Source organism: Podarcis liolepis (assembly GCF_965112155.1).
Source record: "Podarcis liolepis genome assembly, chromosome: 5".
Taxonomy (NCBI): Eukaryota; Metazoa; Chordata; class Lepidosauria; order Squamata; family Lacertidae; genus Podarcis; species Podarcis liolepis.
In genome coordinates this window covers 12,746,845-12,763,988 of record NC_139556.1, presented here as the reverse complement: position 1 = coordinate 12,763,988, position 17,144 = coordinate 12,746,845, and the positions used below count along the sequence as shown (strand labels likewise).

Genomic DNA, 17,144 nt, shown 5'->3' with positions numbered 1-17,144 from the left:
GGTTTCTAGCTGACAATATATGAAACAGCCCTCAGTGGCAGCTGAAATAGGATTGTTTGGCATTCCTTTTCTGAAGAAATAACTTAGTGATTTATTTTGTAAAAATATGTTTGCTCCTTAGAAACCAAACCTTGCTTTGTTGTCTGTGGACCACTAATATCTAGTGAATTCTGTCTCTGCCTGAAACGTGGTTTCTGGGCTTTGTATCATTCTGCAAGCTCAGCCGCCACGAATCTTTTTCCAGTGCCCAGAAAAAAAAGCAAGCGTCTTCCAGATGAAAACCCTGCCAGGGGTATCTCGCAAAAGCAGAGCTGAGCAGCAAGGAAGTGACTCATTTTCTAAACTTACAAGCAAGTGCAAGTTCTGGGGTGGGATCCTGGCATGTAGCCCGAGACTCTAATCGCTTTGCTGCTGGCTGCAGAATCTACTAAGGGCTCTCTGTGCAATGAAAGCACACAGCGCCCGTTCCTGCGAGAAAGGCGCTCACAGTCAAGCTTTCTTCAAGACATCCTTTTGTTAAACATAAGCCCCAAAGCTCTGGAAACATCTTGGCAGGAAACCAGGCAGAGGGCCTTCTTGGTAGTGGCCCCTGCCCTGTGGAAATAAACAACTATCTGACTTTTAGAAAACATCTGATGGCAGCTCTGTTTAGGGAAGTTTTTAATGTTTGATGTCTTATCGTGTTTTTAATATTCTATTGGGAGCTGGGGAAACCCAGCCAGATGGGTGGGGTACAAATAAATTATCATCATCATCATCATTATTCGGCTGCTACTTCTTTTTAAAAATTATTTTTTATTAATTTTCCCAATTATTACAAATCAAGCCAAATTAATTTAATTTAATACAATTTCTTAAAATCAGGTTTCCTGCTCCTGTTCATGATGCTTCTCTGACCATTCCCACTCAGTACCCTATTGTTTTGCCTCCTTACAGCCAAGCTTAAGGACAGGCAACTCTATTTTTGCCTTAATAAATCTTCACAAAATCCCTGCAAGGAACGCTTACTGTTGTCGCCTTTTTACAAAACGGGAAAGATCAGCAACAGGAAAGGGCAAAGTCGTCCCATCAGTTCATTACTGATCTGAGACTGAATCTCTCACTACGTTCACCTAGTTTATCCTGGCCCATCTCCTATGTCTTCATTGTTAGAAAAAAGGATGGAAACTGAGCAAAAGAAACAAGGACGGCCTGTCTTTGACCCTTTATCAGCACCTAGACCTCTCACTGCATTAGGATGCTATTAATATATTTAAAATGCTTCCATGTGACCCTTTGGTGAAAAAAAATTAAAAAATATCCCAGGATAACAGCAGTCTATCACACAGAAATGAGGAAGCCTTTCCTGGCAGGAAACTAAAGTGAAAAGAAAAACCTTCCTTTCCTAAATCTGCACGTGTCGGCCTGCTGCTAAAAGTTCAGGAACCTAGTAAGAGAGGAGGCTGTTTTCTTAAGCCTTGTTATATTTGGAAAGCAATACAATTTTGGGCGTGCAGGGAAGGGAGGTGGAAGCACTGTATTTCTCAGGTCAAACAAGGGAGAGTGTTTCTCTTCCTTTTACATTTCTCCTGGACTTTAAATCCTGCCCCTGGCGAAATAACAGCCTTGAATACTGGGAATGTAAGAAAATAAAGAACTTCTGGGAAATGATATATGAGATGAAAAAGATGTTGAAATATACAACTTTTAAAAAACCAGAAGCATTTTTACTTGGTATTATAGGTTAGGATATTAACAGGCAAGATGTAAAAAAAAAAATTCATATGCAACAACAGCGGCAAGAGTATTGTTAGTCCAGAAATGGAAGCAAGAAGAAATTCCGACGAAAGAAGAATGGCAGACGAAAATAATGGACGATGCAGAATTGGACAAAATGACAGGAAGGATTCGAAACCTGTGGGACCAGAGATTTAAAGAAGATTGGAAGAAGTATATGAACGATTTGAAGAGCAATTGTAACCAACAAATTACGCTAGTAGGACTACAAGAAGTTTTGTAGGGAGAAATATATGAAGTGCAACAAAGCAGATAAAGAATAGAGACATTGGTTATGAGTTTTAATGCAACAGGGAAAATAAGAAATGTATACTAAGAGATTGGATTGGAAAGTTTTCAGACAGGACTGATGGAAGTAAAAAAATTTGAATAAGATGTAAAAATATGTTTAATTACTGTTGAAAATGGTATGTTAAAAAAAAATAATGAAAATTTATATATAAAAAGAAATACAGTATTTTTCGCCCTATAGGGGCACCGGCCCATAGGGCGCACCTAGTTTTCAGGGGGGGGAATCAAGGGGAAAAAATGACACCCCCCCCCCCCACAGCTCTGGGAGCAGCGGACAGGCTGCACGCAGCCTGTGCGCTACTCCAAGACCTTCTCCCTGCTTTTGCGGGAGGTGGGGGAATTCCCCCATCTCCCGCAAAAGCCTACAGGAGGGAGAAGGGACTGACTCGGCCAGTCAGTCCCTTCTCCCTCCTTGGGGAAAAGCCCCCAATAGTGGCGCGCTCTTTAAAGGCTGTACGGCTCCTGCGGGCTTTTCTATGAGGTGGGGGAATTCCCCCACCTCATAGAAAAGCCCGCAGAAGCCACGCACCCTTTAAAGAGCTTTTCTCTTTTTCCTGCGGGCTTTTCGACCCAGCATGTGGGTCAAACCCACCGCCAGGCTCATAGCCGGGTCAGGGAGCAGCGCGAAGGCATCACACGCCTTCCCGCTGCCCCCCGAGCCTGTGGGGCTGGCGGTGGGGGGAAGCGCTGCTTTCCCCCACCGCCAGCCTCAAAGAGCAGACTCTCCTGGCTTCAGCGAAAGCAGCGCGAAGCCTCCAGAGCGCAGGCTCCCTCTGTGCTTCGGAGGCTTCACGTTGCTATCGCTGAAGCCAAGGAGCCTGCATTCGCCCCATAGGACGCACACACATTTCCCCTTCATTTTTGGAGGGGAAAAAGTGCGTCCCATAGGGCGAAAAATACGGTAATAATAAAAACAGCCTTGAATACTTACCACGGTACAGCAGAGCGGCCAAAACCACCAAAAGAGAGCCAAGGCCAGGAGCAGGAAGAGGATCAGAAGTACAATGAAAACAATCGTCCCATGATGCTGCAAGCAAGCAAGGTATTCCTAGGTTACAGATTTTGCAACAGAACCGGGCATTGTTTATTTCGCATTGCAATCGACGCAGTTCGGATTTAATCGCGGGTTTCAGACGTATGGTGTACGAGGTGATGGTGGCAAGGACAGGAAGATACATCACGGACAGAATAAATGTCACACACCGGGAAAGCAATGACTCAATACGAGATCTTCACTTGCACGCTTATAAATTATTTTATGTGTCAACATGAACAGAAGTTATTAATATTGCAGCTGTTGCATAAGGGATCACTATTACGACGGGCATGTAATTGAAATCGGTAAGGTTTTGGAACACAGGAACAAAGTAAACCATCAAACCATTAATTCTAGCATGCGAGGGGGCACCTAAATTATATACCGTATTTTTTGCTCTATAATACTCACTTTTTCCCTCCTAAAAGGTAAGGGGAAATGTGTGTGCGTCTTATGGAGCGAATGCAGGCTGCACAGCTATCCCAAAAGCCAGAACAGCAAGAGGGATTGCTGCTTTCGCTGCGCAGCGATCCCTCTTGCTGTTCTGGCTTCTGGGATTCATATTTTTTTTCTTCTTGTTTTCCTCCTCCAAAAACTAGGTGCGTCTTATGGTCTGGTGCATCTTATGGAGTGACAAATACAGTAATTTGGTATTTGAATGATTTGTATTAGGAATTATATTATACAGTGGTGCCCCGCAAGATGAATGCCTCGCAAGACGGAAAACTCGCTAGACGAAAGAGTTTTCCACTTTGGAGGTGCTTCGCAAAACGAATCTCCTATGGGCTTGCTTCGCAAGACGAAAATGTCTTGCGAGTTCCTGCGGTTTCCCCCCTCCCCCTTTTTCTAAGCCGCTAAGCCGCTTATCAGCTGATCCGATAAGCCAATAAGCCGCTAAAAGCCGCTAACAGCGCTAATCCGTCAATGGGCTTGCTTCGCAAGACGAAAAAACCGCTAGACGAAGAGAATCACAGAACGGATTCTTTTCGTCTTGCAAGGCACCACTGTAATTTGGCATTGTTATAATAAGGCTATTACTGGATTGTTGTAATTGAAAACTAATATAAACAAACAAACAAACAAACAAACAAACAAAGTGTAAGTATTTTCTTCCCTCTCTTTCTTTAAAACATCTACAACTACAAACACCTTTGGGTTTCCACTGGGCTCTATCACCCAGGATGCAGTGCATCAGAGAAGGGTGAGGAGAAGGGCTGGGAACAAAAACTTCCTTCTTCCCACGGCTGCCCTGCTTGTTGAACTACTAGCACCCACACCACTGTTTATCAGTGCCACGAGGTGTCCCCAGTATTCAGGGTACTCGTTAAAACATCTGGGACACAAGCCCCGCTGAGCCCATGGTGCCCATTGCTTCTGGCTTTGACACCCGGAAAATGCAGCCAAGGAACTTTTGCTGAGGGCTTTACTAAGGAAGCTCAGCCTTCTAAATTTCAACTAGTTCAAAGAAACAGCGCTGGGTGGGAAATGTGGCAAACCCCACCTTGCTTCCTTCGCTGCAACCAGTACAGTGGTACCTCGGGTTAAGAACTTAATTTGTTCTGGAGGTCCGTTCTTAACCTGAAACTGTTCTCAACCTGAAGCCGTGCCGCCGGAGCACCATTTCTGTTCTCATCCTGAAGCAAAGTTCTTAACCCGGGGTACTATTTCTGGGTTAGCGGAGTCTGTAACCTGAAGCGTATGTAACCTGAGGTACCACTGTATAGGTAAAGGTAAAGGACCCCTGGACGGTTAAAGGCGACTATGGGGTTGCGGCGCTCATCTCGCTTTTAGGCTGAGGGAGCCGGCGTTTGTCCACAGACAGCTTTCCAGGTCATGTGGCCAGCATGACTAAACTGCTTCTGGAGAAAGGGACACCGTGATAGAAGCAAGAGCGCACGGAAACACCGTTTACCTTCCTGCCGTAGCAGTACCTATTTATCTACTTGCACTGGTGTGCTTTCGAACTGCTAGGTTGGCAGGAGCTGGGACAGAGCAACGGGAGCTCACTCCGTCGTGGGTATTCGAACCGCCAACCTTCCAATCTGCAAGCCCAAGAGGCTCAGTGGTTTAGACCACAGTGCCACCCTCATCCAGTATAACCAATAACAGTTCCCGTCTCCTGAGAGTGAAGCAGGGAGCTTTTGCAAGGCTACAGCTCTTCCCCATTAATCTACCGTTAATCGCAAGTCCTTTGCAATTAAGCATTGAATTTGCAAATCTTTATTCTTTTCATTTCATTACTTTTTTTTTTATCTAACAAGCGTTTAATGACCCACTGTTGTTGTTTTTTTAAATGAAAGTTTGTATCATGGACTTTTACCATGCTTACTGCTGCTATATTAGTCGGCGTTTGTTGTTTTTCAATTTAACCTCTGCTGCATCGTTTTTTGTAAGCTGCTTCATGTGTCTTTGAAAGAAAAAATGCGATGCGAATAAATGTGCTACTTGTGACATCTGCGAGTGTCGTTTGGCTGTGGTCAGGCCCTCAGGCAGAACATTAGATCAATTTCCTTGCTTTCTCCTTACGAAGAAGGAAGCCACACAAGCTCATCTCTTTGAAAGCCAGACACAGCTTCTCTAGTGCAAAGCAGTTTTCAGAGAGCAGTGTCCCCCTCTATCTAGGTTCGACACCCAGAGACTGAAACTCCAGACTGCAGCAGAACAAAAACAGTGCTAAAAACCTCGTTTTAATTTTGTGTGTGTTTTCAAATATAACACTGGCAAGCAGCCAACAAAAACCGTTCCTGGCAGAATCTGCTTTAGATGTGAGTGGGTCAGGAATAAACAATGTTGGCTGCCCTGTCAAACCCAGTTCATGTTCCCTTGAGTATACCTGAAGGAGCGTCTCCACCCCCATTGTTCAGCCTGGACACTGTGGTCCAGCTCCGAGGGCCTTCTGGTGGTTCCCTCCCTGCGAGAAGTGAAGCTACAGGGAACCAGGCAGAGGGCCTTCTCGGTGGTGGCGCCCGCCCTGTGGAATGCCCTCCCATCAGATGTCAAGTAATATCTGACTTTTAGAAGACACCTGAAGGCAGTCCTGTTTAGGGAAGTTTTTAATGTTTGATTAATATTGTGTTTTTAATGTTCTGTTGGGAGCCACCCAGTGTGGCTGGTGAGGCCCAGCCAGATGGGTGGGGTATAAGTAATTTATTATTATTATTATTATTATTATTATTATTATTATTATTATTATTATTATTATTGAGAGCTGGATCGGTGGTCAAAAAGCCACACCCTTCCACCCAACCCCTTAGTCCTTGTTTCTGTGTTTTAGGTCCTTCCTTCCCTCAGTTTCCTGGTTCATACTTACACAGCGGGTGCTGGTGATGCTGACAGAGCTGGAGATGAACGTCAGTCCGCTGTTCATGCTAACTTGCAGGTAAACCACCCTGGAGAGCCAACAGAGACATAAATTAAAACAGTGGTCTTTCTCTCTGTTTTAATATATTTTTAATCTTTTGTTGGAAGCCGCCCAGAGTGGCTGGGGAAACCCAGCCAGATGGGTGGGGTATAAATAATAAATTATAATTTTTACTATCTCTGTTCTCTGTTTATCGTAACAAACAATGAAATGAATGATTCTCCCCACCCCCACAAGTTTCTAACCCCTTAGAACTAATATATTTCAGTTGGCGGTTTTCACATTTTAGCATTTCAGTGGTTATTTTTTTGGGGGGGGGGAAGAAAACACAACAAGTAAGAGGTGGTGTGGTAAAGGTAAAGGTACCCCTGCCCGTACGGGCCAGTCGTGTCCGACTCTAGGGTTGTGCGCTCATTTCACTTAAGAGGCCGGGAGCCAGCGCTGTCCGAAGACACTTCCAGGTCACGTGGCCAGCGTGACGAAGCTGCTCTGGCGAGCCAGCACCAGCGCAGCACACGGAAACGCCATTTACCTTCCCGCTATAAAGCGGTACCTATTTATCTACTTGCACTTAGGGGTGCTTTCGAACTGCTAGGTGGGCAGGAGCTGGGACCGAAAGACGGGAGCTCACCCTGCCGCGGGGATTCGAACCGCCGACCATACGATCGGCAAGTCCTAGGCACTGAGGTTTTACCCACAGTGCCACCCACGTCCAAGAGGTGGTGTGAGGAACAGGTAAAAGCACAATGTACTTACTGTCCAACATCTGCTATCACTGGAGCAGGGCAAAGTAAGTATGTGTCTTGAACAATTGTTGGCTTTTCATCTGAAGGGAAGAAACGAAAAATCACTTCTATGCTAGTACAAAGCAGCCATAAAAAACTTTAAGATGGCAAGTTTATGAAGAGTGCCTGTTTCATTTTTTAAAAAATTTCGTTACAGCAGCAAATAGTTTTAGGTTTCCTTTCTGCTTTTTTTAACATTTCAGCCAGTGAGTTACAGGTTATATGTGTGAATTCCCTTTCATTTCATTCAGAGTAGAACAAATTGAGATAGATAGATAGATAGATAGATAGATAGATAGATAGATAGATAGATAGATGATAGATAGAAAGATAGATGGATAGATAGATAGATAATTATTTGTCTGTTCTGTTTTAGAGTGATTTGATTCCCTAACTGATGCTGGTTGAGTTGTTGCCCTTTTGTGCTAAGTATACGTTAAAAGTAAAGGTAAAGGGACCCCTGACCATTAGGTCCAGTCGTGACCGACTCTGGGGTTGCGGCGCTCATCTCGCTTTATTGGCCAAGGGAGCCGGTGTACAGCTTCCAGGTCATGTGGCCAGCATGACGAAGCCGCTTCTTGCGAACCACAGCAGCGCACGGAAACACCGTTTACCTTCCCGCCGAAGTGGTACCTATTTATCTACTTGCACTTTGACATGTTTTTGAACTGCTAGAATGGCAGGAGGAGGGACCAAGCAACGGGAGCTCACCCCGTCGCGGGGATTCGAACCGCCGACCTTCTGATCAGCAAGTCCTAGGCTCTGTGGTTTAACCCACAGAGCCACCCACGTCCCTAAGTATACGTTAGGGAGGTTCAGACTTGCTTCTTTCGGATGAAGTTCATGAAATCCTTATCTAGGAAAATAATGCAAAGGCCCTTTTTGTGTGGCTATCTGACTGCACTCCTTGACAGAGAATACAGACTGACATTATCAGCTGCAGGACATGCAGAAATTTAACTAGTGTAAGTTTCCTTATCTTCCTTAAACTTTGCAACTCTGCCTGTGCTTTTCTGTTCTGGATTATCAAATTCGTAACTTCCAATCCAACGATGACAAATGCGTTGGCCGAACATCTCCTGCACGTAGAAGCGTTTGGATTTGATATCCCGCTTTATCGCTACCCGAAGGAGTCTCAAAGTGGCTAACATTCTCCTTTCCCTTCTTCCCCCACAACAAACACTCTGTGAGGTGAGTGGGGCTGAGAGACTCCAAAGAAGTGTGACTGGCCCAAGGTCACCCAGCAGCTGCATGTGGAGGAGTGGGGAATCGAACCCGGTTCACCAGATTACGTGTCCACCACTCTTAACCACTATACCACACTGGCTCTCCGACCAGCAAGACAAGCCCAGGTACGATGGGAATGATGCAGAAGTAGCCATGAGAGTGAAAATTCTTCCCCGTTACCATTTCACACCACAACATGGTGAAAGCACTTTTCTGGGGTGGGAAGGCTTAACCTGCCAACTTACTAAGAGTAATGGTGTTATTGATCTTGAAACTGCAGAGAACTTGGTCAATGTTCCTTGCGTAATAAAAGCCGTTGCCTTTGACCACCACTTGGTAGGATTCTGTCAAGAGAAAACGTTACAATGAGGAAAACTGGTGTGGCCCAATAACATACAGCAGGGCTTCACGGTCCTCAGTGCACCGACTGTGAAATGGGAACACTATTTTACGGAGAACCTCAGACGATAAAGGAAATCAAGAAGTGCGATGCCGAGGAGCTATGAAATCACTATTAACATTAAAATATTCTTGGGGAAAGCATTCAGTTCTGACCTATTTGAAGGCTGGAGAATTATGCTTTTGAGACACAGTCCTCTTCCCTGACTATTACTGTCGCCTCCTGTAAAAATGCTTTTTCTGACACTACAAAAATATTATGTTTTAATGACTGCATTCCCCACCCCCAATGTTATCGGTGTTTGTGAAAACGACCACTATGCATTTTCCACTCCCATTAATAGGTACAGAAACAAAAAAAGGGGGAAACTATTCCTTTTCATTGCGGGTTAGACGAGCGGTGGAAACTGTTGGGTTTGCAGCCTGTGCCCCTTTTTGCCCCGTTCTTAATCCCATACAGCGCGACTCAGTTCCGGGGAACCCAAGCCAGCTGAAAGGGCTAATTCTATTTAAATTGGGGCCCTGACTCGGCACGCGTCCTTTTCTTCCTTCGTTACTGTCAGAAACCAAATTGCCGATTTTGACAAGACAACGAAGGGGAAAAGGTCAGCGCAGAACCAAAGAGGCAGCGCTGGCAGCGAGAGGGTGGGTTGAAACTGGTGCGCACTGGCGGCGCTGTCGGTTTTGCTTCCGTGACTCTGATGAGGAGCTGACGGCTTGCATCCACACCTGGGAGTTGACGCGGCCGGTTGGGTGCCAACATCCAGCGCAACCTTTCAATCAAGCCAGGGCACTTGTGAGTATAATCAGAGCAACGAAGCTTCTGGGAAATCCGGACTCCAGACTGATGGGCCTCTTTGCAGGCTGCGCGTCTCGGTCACTTCTAATCAAGGAAGATCCAAATTTGCAGAGTGGACTACGAGTCGGGGGGCTTACAGATTGGGAGGGTCACAAAATATTAAGCCTCAGAGAACTGTCAGAACCCAGACAGACTAATCCATCTACAGCAGCTCAGTCAACATTCAGTTCTCTCCATCGCTAAAAACCAGCCTTGGGGGCTATCCATGATTCAACAGAGGCAGGTGGAAATATATGTGGAAAAACTATGAATACAAACACAGAGAGACCCGTTCTTAAACGCAACGGATGCTTTAGTTGAGATTCTAGTTGCTATATTACAGTATTTTAATATTTTTTTGGAAGCTGCCCAGAGTGGCTGGGGAAGCCCAGCCAGATGGACAGGGTATAAATAATAATAATTAATAATTAATAATAATAATAATAATAATAATAATAATAATAATAATAATAATTTTCAGGGGGTTGGGCTAGAACAGGGGCCAGCAAACTTTTTCAGCGGGGGGCGGGGGGGGCGGTCCACGGTCCCTCAGTCATTTTTACTGATCATAGTTTAGTCATTATTTATAATAAATATAATAATAATAAATAATAATAATTTATTTATACTCCACCCATCTGGCTGGGTTTTCCCAACCACTCTGGGCAGCTCCAACAGAATATTAAAAGCACAATAAAACATCAAACATTAAAAACTTCCCTAAACAGGGCTGCCTTCAGACGTCTTCTAAAAGTCAGATAGTTGTTTATTTCCTTGACACGTGACAGGAGGGCGTTCCACGGGGAGTGAATTTCTGTTCAATTATTGTTTGCCGATGTTCTGATAGTTAATTTTAATGGTGTACTATTATATTCTAATAGATTACTTAATATTACTTTATTTGATACTAGTCATTCCATTTCAGAGTTATGTTTTATTATGACTTTCTGTCAGATTATTATAAAGGCGTGTGTTCTTTGTTGTATATTTTGTTGCTGTAAGCCGCCTTGCGTACAGCAAAATAGAAAGGCGGAATACAAATTAAAAGTGAAACGAAACGAAACGATTTGCTTCGCTTTCTCAAGTCAACTGGAACCATTGTCTTCTGAAGAACCCAGTCCAGGACACACCTGACCTCTCTTCGGATCTCGCACATTGTGATCTGGAATGCATATGGCGTCCTGCAGTCCATGGTTGTTCCTTCACGAGTGTAGGAGCCATTTGCATGTTATGGAATTTGACCATCAAGTCCTTCGTTCAGCAGGGAACAACAACAACACATCGTAGGCTATGGTTTGCCAAACAAACAGAGAAGGAGAAGAAGAAAGCATATTCCTAAAATGTGGATGCACCATGTTGCAAAAAACTACCGTATTTTTCGCTCTATAGCACGCACCCAACCATAACACGCACATAGTTTTTAGAGGAGGAAAACAAGAAAAAAATATTCTAAACGAAACAGCGAATGTATGATTTTTGTGGTTCATGCTGTGGCCACAGACATGTGATCTGACGGTGAGTTTGGGGTAGCCCAATGCAAAAATCCTGAGGATCCATGTGGATCCATGCTTTGTAACCAAGTTTTTGCACCACTGCGGCCCCAGGCAACAGTGGGTGCGTGATTTTTTTGGTGCAAGCTGTAGCCATGGACATGCTATGTGATCTGATGGTGAATTTGGGGTGACCCAGTGCAAAAATCCTGAGGATCCATGTGGATCCGTGCTTTGTAACCATGTTTTAAGTGGGGAGGGAAGGAAAAGCACTCAAGGGACAAGGAACACGCGTGGGGTGGGTGGAGAAGGATGCTGTTAATAATGCAGAAGAGGGGTATAAGAGGAGAAGGCTCCTCTCCTCTCCCGCTTTGCTCCTTTAAAGCAAGCAGGCTCTCTGTCCCTCTCTCCTCCCCACTCAGCGGCTCTTCTCCCGCTTTGCTATTTCAAAGCGAGCCACGGAGGAGGGAAGGAAGGGGAACCATGGATCCTCTGCTCACGACTGCAGCAGATCCCCCCTGCCACCCGTAAGCATTCCCTCCATAACACGCACAGACATTTCCCCTTACTTTCTAGGAGGAAAAAAGTGAGTGTTATGGTGCAAAAAATACGGTAGTTGGTTAAGCAAGGATATTCTTGCATTGCTGGGGCTAGATGATGCTCAACATCCCTTCCAACTCTACGATTCTGTGATATTGTGTGGAAAATCAAAGCCAGAACTTTATTTAAAAGAGCCCAGCATTTCACATCACCATCTAGAAAGATCACCAGAATCCATAACGGACGAGGTAGCATTACTCACCTCCTGCACAGATGCTTGATGGTTCGGCGGCCAGGATCTCAATGCACGATTTCTTCAGAATCTGTAGGATTGAAAGAACGGTGTTTGCAGCCAAGGGTAGCCTGACGCTGATTGACAAATTGAGAAAAGGGCGCATTTATTGGATAAGCTACTTACTGAATCAATGGTGCCTCTGAGAGCGTAAAAACCTCCAGTCACAGGGAAAACGTGATCAATGCTATCCGCAATAGTCGATAGCTGCAAAGACAAGACACTCATAAATGTGGGGTGGGGAAAATAATATCTATTAAATTATAAACAGAGCCTGCTTTCTGCTTATGCCCCTTTCCCGTTGGGAAGTTCTGAAGAAGGTGTGACCCAGGAGAGACTTAAATTATCCAGCGATATCCACCCAGAGACATGGTAGAATTGCGTGCCCAGAGTAGAGGCTGACTGGAAGACTTTAAGGCCACTTATTAAAATACATGCAGATTTCTTTGTCATAAAAGGCTTCGCATTTATAGAGATGCATTTGAAAGTTTGTAGCATTTCACATATATCAGTAATCTGCCTAACGGCATTGCCATTAGGCCAGTTCTATTTCCCAATATTTCATGGGTGGGAGGCAACCAAGATTAAGAAAATAATGACCTACCCAAAGGCCAATCAATGAGCTGATGCAAAATTTGAACTTGCAACCCACACAGTTTAACTATTGCCATACACCAACATTTTGGAAAGGACACAGGTGTAGTATTTATTATTTAGTTCTTACTTACATTAATACTCAGCTTCTTGGCCAGAGGAGACCCTCAAAGCAGCATACATTAAAATAAGATGTACATAAAGCACAAAGCATAGTAATAAAACAGAGAAAAGAAAGCAGCGTGATGAACCACAATCAACCAACCGCAGCAATAGAGATCATAAAAGCCTTCTTAAAAAGGGGGGTGCCGGGGGGCACACGATTTTTGAGGCGGCGTGATCCAGGTGACCCAAAGAGACCAGTGCTACTCTCTGCACATGCAATACGCTCTACGTGGGGCTGCCTTTGAAGGTGACCTGGAAACTGCAATTAATCTAGAATGTGGCAGCTAGACTGGTGACTGGGAGCGGCTGCTGGGACCATGTAACACCAGTCCTGAGAGATTTGCATTGGCTCCCAGTACATTTCCACGCACAATTCAAAGTGTTGGTGCTGACCTTGAAAGCCCTAAACGGCCTTGGTCCAGTATATCTGAAGGAGCATCTCCACCCCCATCGTTCACCCACTGAGGTCCAGCTCTGAGAGCCTTCTGGTGGTTCCCTCACTGTGAGAAGTGAGGTTACAGGGAACCAGGCAGAGGGCCTTCTCAGTAGTGGCACCCACCCTGGGGAACACCCTCCCTTTAGATATGAAGGAAATAAGCAGCTATCTTTTCTTTAAAAGACATCTGAAGGCAGCCCTGTTCAGGGAAGTTTTTAATATTTAATGCTGTACTGTTTTTAACACTTGATTGGGAGCCGCCCAGAGTGGCTGGGGAAACTCAGCCAGATGGGCAGTGTATAAATAATAAATTGTTGTTGTTGTTGTTGTTGTTATTACTACAGTGGTACCTCGGGTTACATACGCTTCAGGTTACATACGCTTCAGGTTACATACGCTTCAGGTTACACACTCCACTAACCCAGAAATAGTGCTTCAGGATAAGAACAGAAATTGTGCTCCGGCAGCGCGGCAGCAGCAGGAGGCCCCATTAGCTAAAGTGGTGCTTCAGGTTAAGAACAGTTTCAGGTTAAGAACGGACCTCCGGAACGAATTAAGTACTTAACCCAAGGTACCACTGTATTATTATTATTATTCTTGTTGTCTGGATTCGAATGAGGTAGAACTGGAAATTGAAAGAAGAAATGATAGCCATTCAAAGAGGCCAAAGTGCACAGCGGAAAATGTGTATGACAGAGTCATTTGAAGGAGGACACTGTGTATGGATGTTCATATGCTAATACTAGTAAAGGGGGGATTAGGGTGCTTGACCTTAAAGGGGAACAAAGACAAAGGTGTGTGTTACTTATTCAGACAAAATATTTGTCTTTGTTTACAGGTACAGGAGTGACTTACAGGAACCATCTGTTGTCCTTTAATGCAATGGAAGAATCAAACTCCGTTTGTAGAAGAACGTTATTATTATTTTTTTGAAAATTACCTGAGTTTCATTAAAGTCTTTCACACCAACACAATAGACAATTGCTCCGAGGCTTCTCGCTCTGTCGGCCTAAAATGAGAGGTAGTATTTGTTAAGTTGTGGGTGAACATATCAGACGACACAGCGATTCTTCAAACAGCTCTTGTTTATTCACAGGCCAGAACAAAACTGAGCTGAAGGGCTCAGTCAGCCTGCTTATATAGAGCTCTAGTACAACGCTACTGTAGCAACTTTCTAAAACTATCCAATCACTGAACGTCACTTTCGATCCTTCATTTGCATAACTATCTACAGTATCTCCCTGCTGGCCCAGGGTGAGAACTTCAGTACATAACAGTATTAAAAAACTCTATATAACTTCCAAGGGCATGTTGTGCACACTTGAACATTTCCATATAATCTGACGAAATTCAGGCTCCACTTACTTCTTTTTCTGCGTAATAAAACTGAGCCTCTTGCAGCTCCCCGTCTGTGAGAGCTATGATCACGCTAGCTGTCTGGAGTCCTGCAATACGGCAGCATAAAATATATATTAGATTCTTCAATTAAAAAAGAAAAAAAGGCTTCAGCTTAAGAGAAAAGCTAGTAATTTACTTGGGCATCAACCAGCAGAGAAACTGGATTGGGGCTGAATGACATGCACAGAAGCAAGACTCCAACATACAGTAGCCACTCTCATTGAAGCGCCTGGGGATTCTACAAACCCAGCCATTAGCAACAGGTAGGTAGCTCAATGAAGAATCTCAAGAAAACCGCTTTTGTGAAATTTGTTACATACATCAATCTGAAAGCGCCGCTAAGCAGTCGTTTAAAATATTGTTTTATTACTGGGTGCATTCCTAATACAATTCATCGTATTTTCAAATGTCTCTCTCAGTCTAGCTTGAAATTAAAGACACTGATCACTGTTGACAGGTGTTCTTAATGTCAAATATTCTTTTCTTGCTCATGCCACAGAGACGCAAGATCTTCAAGGTGACCTTGGGAAGGGGGAGAGAGAGAGCGGGCGCATTCGTCTTGCTTCTTGGGAGAAACGCAGGCAAGAGAGGGGATTATCATTTGGCATCCAGGTCTTTGTTTCATATGAAATAGTCTAGTTCCTAGAAAATGCGGCTAAACGGAAAGCAAAAGCCATTTAAGTTTTGATGTTAGAAAGATCAAGCTTGCATGGCACAAATGTTTTTAAAAAAACCCATTTGGATGTAATAAGAAGAAATGGCAATAGTCGGTCGCTCTAACTTTTTTGCAGGCGGTGAAATGATACCTTCAGATTATCATATAAGAACAGCAATGACCTAAGACAGTTAACGACTTCAAGAAAACATTCTGGACAGCAATTGTAAAAAATACCAAATCAAAACAGATAAATTAGGGAAGCTTTTAATATTTGATGAAGTACTGCATTTTAATATTTTGCTGGAAGCCACCCAGAGTGGCTGGGGAAACCCAGCCAGATGGGCAGAGTATTCATAATAATAACAATTATTATTATTACTATTATTATTCAAGATGGTAAGGTAAAGGTAAAGGGACCCCTGGCCATTAGGTCCAGTAGTGACTGACTCTGGGGTTGCGGCGCTCATCTCACTTTATTGGCCGAGGGAGCCAGCGTTTGTCCGCAGACAGCTTCCGGGTCATGTGGCCAGCATGACTAAGCTGCTTCTGGTGAACCAGAGCAGCGCACGGAAACACCGTTTACCTTCCCGCCGGAGCAGTACCTATTTATCTACTTGCACTTTGATGTGCTTTCGAACTGCTAGGTTGGCAGGAGCAGGGACCGAGCAACGGGAGCTCACCCCGTCGCGGGGATTCGAACCGCCGACCTTCTGATAGGCAAGTCCTAGGCTCTGTGGTTTAACCCACAGCGCCACCCGCGTCCCTTATTCAAGATGGTAGGCATGGCCTAATCTAATGGCAACTCCTATTAGGCCTCCTCCCTCGCATATCCCTCCCTGGGATGCTTACAGTAGGAAGTGACAGTGCTCCTAACAGAAACATCTCCTACCTCCATAATTTTCATAGATCTGTTCATTTGCCTGCAACAGAGGATACAAATTTATTTATTACATATATTACATACCACCACATAACTAAGGGCCTTCTTGGTAGTGGCACCCGCCCTGTGGAATGCCCTCCCATCCGATGTCAAAGAAATAAACAAGTATCTGACTTTTAGAAGACATCTGAAGGCAGCCCTGTTTAGGGAAGCTTTTAATATTTGATGAATTATTGTATTTTAATATTTTTCTGGAAGCTGCCCACAGTGGCTGGGGAAACCCAGCCAGATGGGCAGGGTATAAATAATAAATGATGATGATGATGTATTATTTGGGTCCTTTACATACCACTAAAAGTGCATCACAACAATTAAATGGTTAAAAACCCCCACTAAAACCATTTACAAATATACCAATATAGCTAAAACCAACACAAATAATGCAACCGAAAAACAACTTAAAACCGGCATAAAGTCAGCAAGGGGAATAGCAAGTGCCTTGGGAGAAGAAAAAGATTCTTCGCTTGACAAGAGACCACAGCGTTCCATATATTGGGTGCCACCCCTACAAAGGCCCTGCTCGCCACCCACGCCACCTCACTAAGCTAAAAATGGCCTCTTATTAAGGTCTCAACACTCAGGCAGGTATACTGCACCACATTTGAAGGTGATCCCTCAAATAGCCCAACCTCAAGCCTTTGGGGGCTTTAAAGGTAAAAAACAAACCAAAAACCCAGCATTTTGAATTGGGTCCCGAAATGAATTGGAAGCACTTAGTATGTGTAAATCACAGCACTGCAGCGTTTACCCTTTTAAAGCCTTCATGCATGAATGTGTCTCCTCCAGGCACTTGTCTCTGAAGAACTGCAAGGCCTCGCTGGATGACTTCCCTAGGGAAAAAGGCAGAGCTTTTCAACGTTTTTGCTTCGCCACCGCAAAACGTTGCAATAAGACAGCAAACCCTCAGCAAGAGACATG

The 17,144-nt window shown here is 44.3% G+C and overlaps 1 protein-coding gene across 1 annotated transcript in view; it reads right to left on the bottom strand.

Annotated features, from left to right (window-relative positions):
- ANTXRL (ANTXR like) overlaps nt 1-17,144 on the bottom strand; it is a 55,191-nt gene that overhangs the window by 24,195 nt on the left and 13,852 nt on the right. The window contains exons 4-13 of the mRNA XM_083505465.1: nt 16,975-17,056; nt 16,176-16,206; nt 14,596-14,675; nt 14,171-14,239; nt 12,162-12,242; nt 12,006-12,066; nt 8,722-8,820; nt 7,221-7,290; nt 6,414-6,492; nt 2,999-3,094 (exon numbers count right to left, since the gene is read on the bottom strand). Coding sequence (XP_083361591.1) covers nt 2,999-3,094; nt 6,414-6,492; nt 7,221-7,290; nt 8,722-8,820; nt 12,006-12,066; nt 12,162-12,242; nt 14,171-14,239; nt 14,596-14,675; nt 16,176-16,206; nt 16,975-17,056 — 748 coding nt within the window. The remainder of the gene's footprint in view (nt 1-2,998; nt 3,095-6,413; nt 6,493-7,220; nt 7,291-8,721; nt 8,821-12,005; nt 12,067-12,161; nt 12,243-14,170; nt 14,240-14,595; nt 14,676-16,175; nt 16,207-16,974; nt 17,057-17,144) is intronic.